Source organism: Coptis chinensis, chromosome 6 (assembly GCF_015680905.1).
Source record: "Coptis chinensis isolate HL-2020 chromosome 6, ASM1568090v1, whole genome shotgun sequence".
Lineage (NCBI taxonomy): Eukaryota > Viridiplantae > Streptophyta > Magnoliopsida > Ranunculales > Ranunculaceae > Coptis > Coptis chinensis.
Window position 1 is genome coordinate 71,409,186 of NC_141461.1, and position 2,531 is coordinate 71,411,716.

The 2,531-nt window shown below is 39.9% G+C and overlaps 1 protein-coding gene across 1 annotated transcript; it reads left to right on the forward strand.

Moving 5' to 3' along the window:
- Positions 1 to 1,676: 1,676 nt before the first annotated feature.
- LOC147494275 (uncharacterized) lies at positions 1,677 to 2,249 on the forward strand. Its single transcript, XM_086568090.1, has one exon. The coding sequence runs from the start codon at positions 1,677 to 1,679 to the stop codon at positions 2,247 to 2,249; it is 573 nt and encodes a 190-aa protein (XP_086424216.1).
- The last annotated feature ends 282 nt before the right edge of the window (positions 2,250 to 2,531 follow it).

Below are 2,531 nucleotides of genomic sequence, written 5' to 3' on the forward strand. Positions count from 1 at the left end.
GTCTACAAGAGTTGTACGACAAAGCTGAGAGAGATATTCGAGTAGAATAGGGTATACAAGCAGCCACGATGCAAAATGTGCTGCAAGTATCGGAAAAGAAAGAGGGGGATAATGGCGATCGACATGAGAGTCGAGATTCCTCGAGGTCAGATTACAAAAGGCCTAAAGAAAATTATACAAATTAAGATAATCAGCCGCAGCAAAGGAGGAGGTATGAAAATACACTAAAAGAAGAGCTGGATCCAAAAAAATTTATTGCCATCAATACCACACCTGAAGATATATTAACGATTAGAATATGATTGGCTTAGAATATGATTGCCATCAATCCCATCTTTCATCTCGGTTGACATGGGTAAAGAGAACAACGCGGATATTGGCTTAGAATATGATTGGAATCCTGCAAAATGTAGCATCTGCAAAACTTTCGGGCACTCGGATGATTGTTGCTAAATGAACAAGGATGCTCAACAACCTCAGCGTGCAGCGCAACCAGTGAGACCCCAGAGACAAAATAAGAACAAACAAAAGCAACATTGGGCTCTTAAGCAAACTCCTCAACAGGGGCAAACCAGTGTTAGCTCTGTAGAAGCTTCACATGATCAACAAGCTAAAAATATTGGTACTGCTCCTACAGACCATCCATCAGCTCCCATTAATCATGAAGATTCTGTAGAAGCTTCACATGATCAGCAAGTAGGGAATCTTGGTACTACTCTTACAGATCATCCATCAATTTGTACTCAGGAAATTAATCGTGGAGATGGGGATTGTGAGGTGACTCCAATTGTCATAGTAGATAGCCAACAACATGTGGAGGTACAAGTTAAGCAACATGAGAATGAGCCACCTCATCAAGAAGTTGTTCTTGTACACATGAATTCTAAAATTGATAGTGTAGACTTGGATGTTGTGGTTCAAGTGGATTCTGGTACAGTACAGGTGGATGCTGTTGTAGGTACAAATGATTCCCATAACCTCTTTATTAGTGAGCAGTCTTGTACTCCCATAGAACAGCAGATGAGATATAAAACACAACCTATCTCTCCACATGGTACAAGGTCGAGAGTACAGAGGGAAGCTCGAGCTGATGAGAAATGGACTACGGTAAAGTCAAAGAGAACTAGCAAGAAACCCTTTCCTTGTGTGGTCAGGGGGCACTTTGTTGGTGAAATTAGTCCTACCTTAGCTATGATTAAGCAAGCTTCCAAGGTAAGATATAAAGGTAAAAACCTTGATGGATATATGAAGGAAATTTTGGATGATACTCTTGGTCTAACATACGCTTGCAGTGAATGTGGGACCTTTTTCTATGACTTCGAGCACGCACATAAACACCTAAGGAATGATCACCCGGTCTTAAGGGATAAAATTTTGTTTGGTGGCAGACATTAGATGTTTTTATGCTGTTAAGCCTTTGTGTATGTACCCGAGTGGGTTATTTTTATGAGTTTCTCATGATTGTAATGCTTCGAGCCTATTATTATTGTAGTCAGGATTCTCCCTCTAATGATCATACTCTTGGGGAGGTATGTAACTCTTTGAGGTTTAATCAATAGGTAAGGGTCTACCTCAACTCCATAACCATTTCATTAAAAAAAAAAAAAAAAACAAACAAACAAAGGAGGATCGCGGAAGAAAATTTCATGATATGGCCAAAATACACTCTCAGGGAGATGAAGGGCATGCCTTATTGTCAATTCCACAAGGTTAAGAACCATGAGATAAACAGATGTTTGCAGTTATTTAAAGAAATTGATAGGCTGATGAAAGAGGGTAAGTTGCGAGAGTTCAGGGTTGATGTCAAACCCGCAGAAACTACAACCATTATCGAGAAACCCCTGGGAGTAATAAATATGATCTGCAAAGGGGAGATACCAAAGAAGAAAATCATTAGAGATAAAATAAGAAAGATTTCAACAGTAAAAGAAATGCTCGAGGTCAATGTCGAGCCTATTCCAGTAAATCAGAGTCTGGTATCGGCTAACATTCCAGGAGCAATTATGTTCGTACCAGATGACTTATCTAAGATGATATTGCCGTATGATAATGCATTATTAGTCACTTTGCGTATCTCTAGGTATGATGTGCAAAAGATACTGGTAGATTGTGGTAGTTCTGTGAACATTTTATTCTGGAAAGCGTTCACAGGCATCGGTCTCGATGAGACTCATCTAAAGGCACCACAATTCAGTATGTTTAATGGAAACTCCACCAAGCCCGTTGGAGAGATAAAATTGCCAGTTTGAGTGGGACCTCAGACAGTGATGACAAAATTCGTGGTCGTAAAACATCACTCCGATCACAATGCAATACTCGATAGAAAGTGGATACAGCAAGTGTTGACTAGCAAAGTTGGTAAAACCTTTGGGTGATGATACCAGAGGTCTAGGGCTCGAACCTCACCAGCATCAAAGAGTTACTGATCTCATTTAAAATAGGCTTGCCAATCAAAAAAAAAAAAAAGTGGATACACGATATGTATGCGGTCCCAAGTACATTCTACCAGGTAATCAGATTTCCCATAGTGT

What these genes read in the sequence shown, in the direction of transcription:
- LOC147494275 (XM_086568090.1), top strand. Translation starts at nt 1,677, where the DNA reads ATGAAGGGCATGCCTTATTGTCAATTCCACAAGGTTAAGAACCATGAG.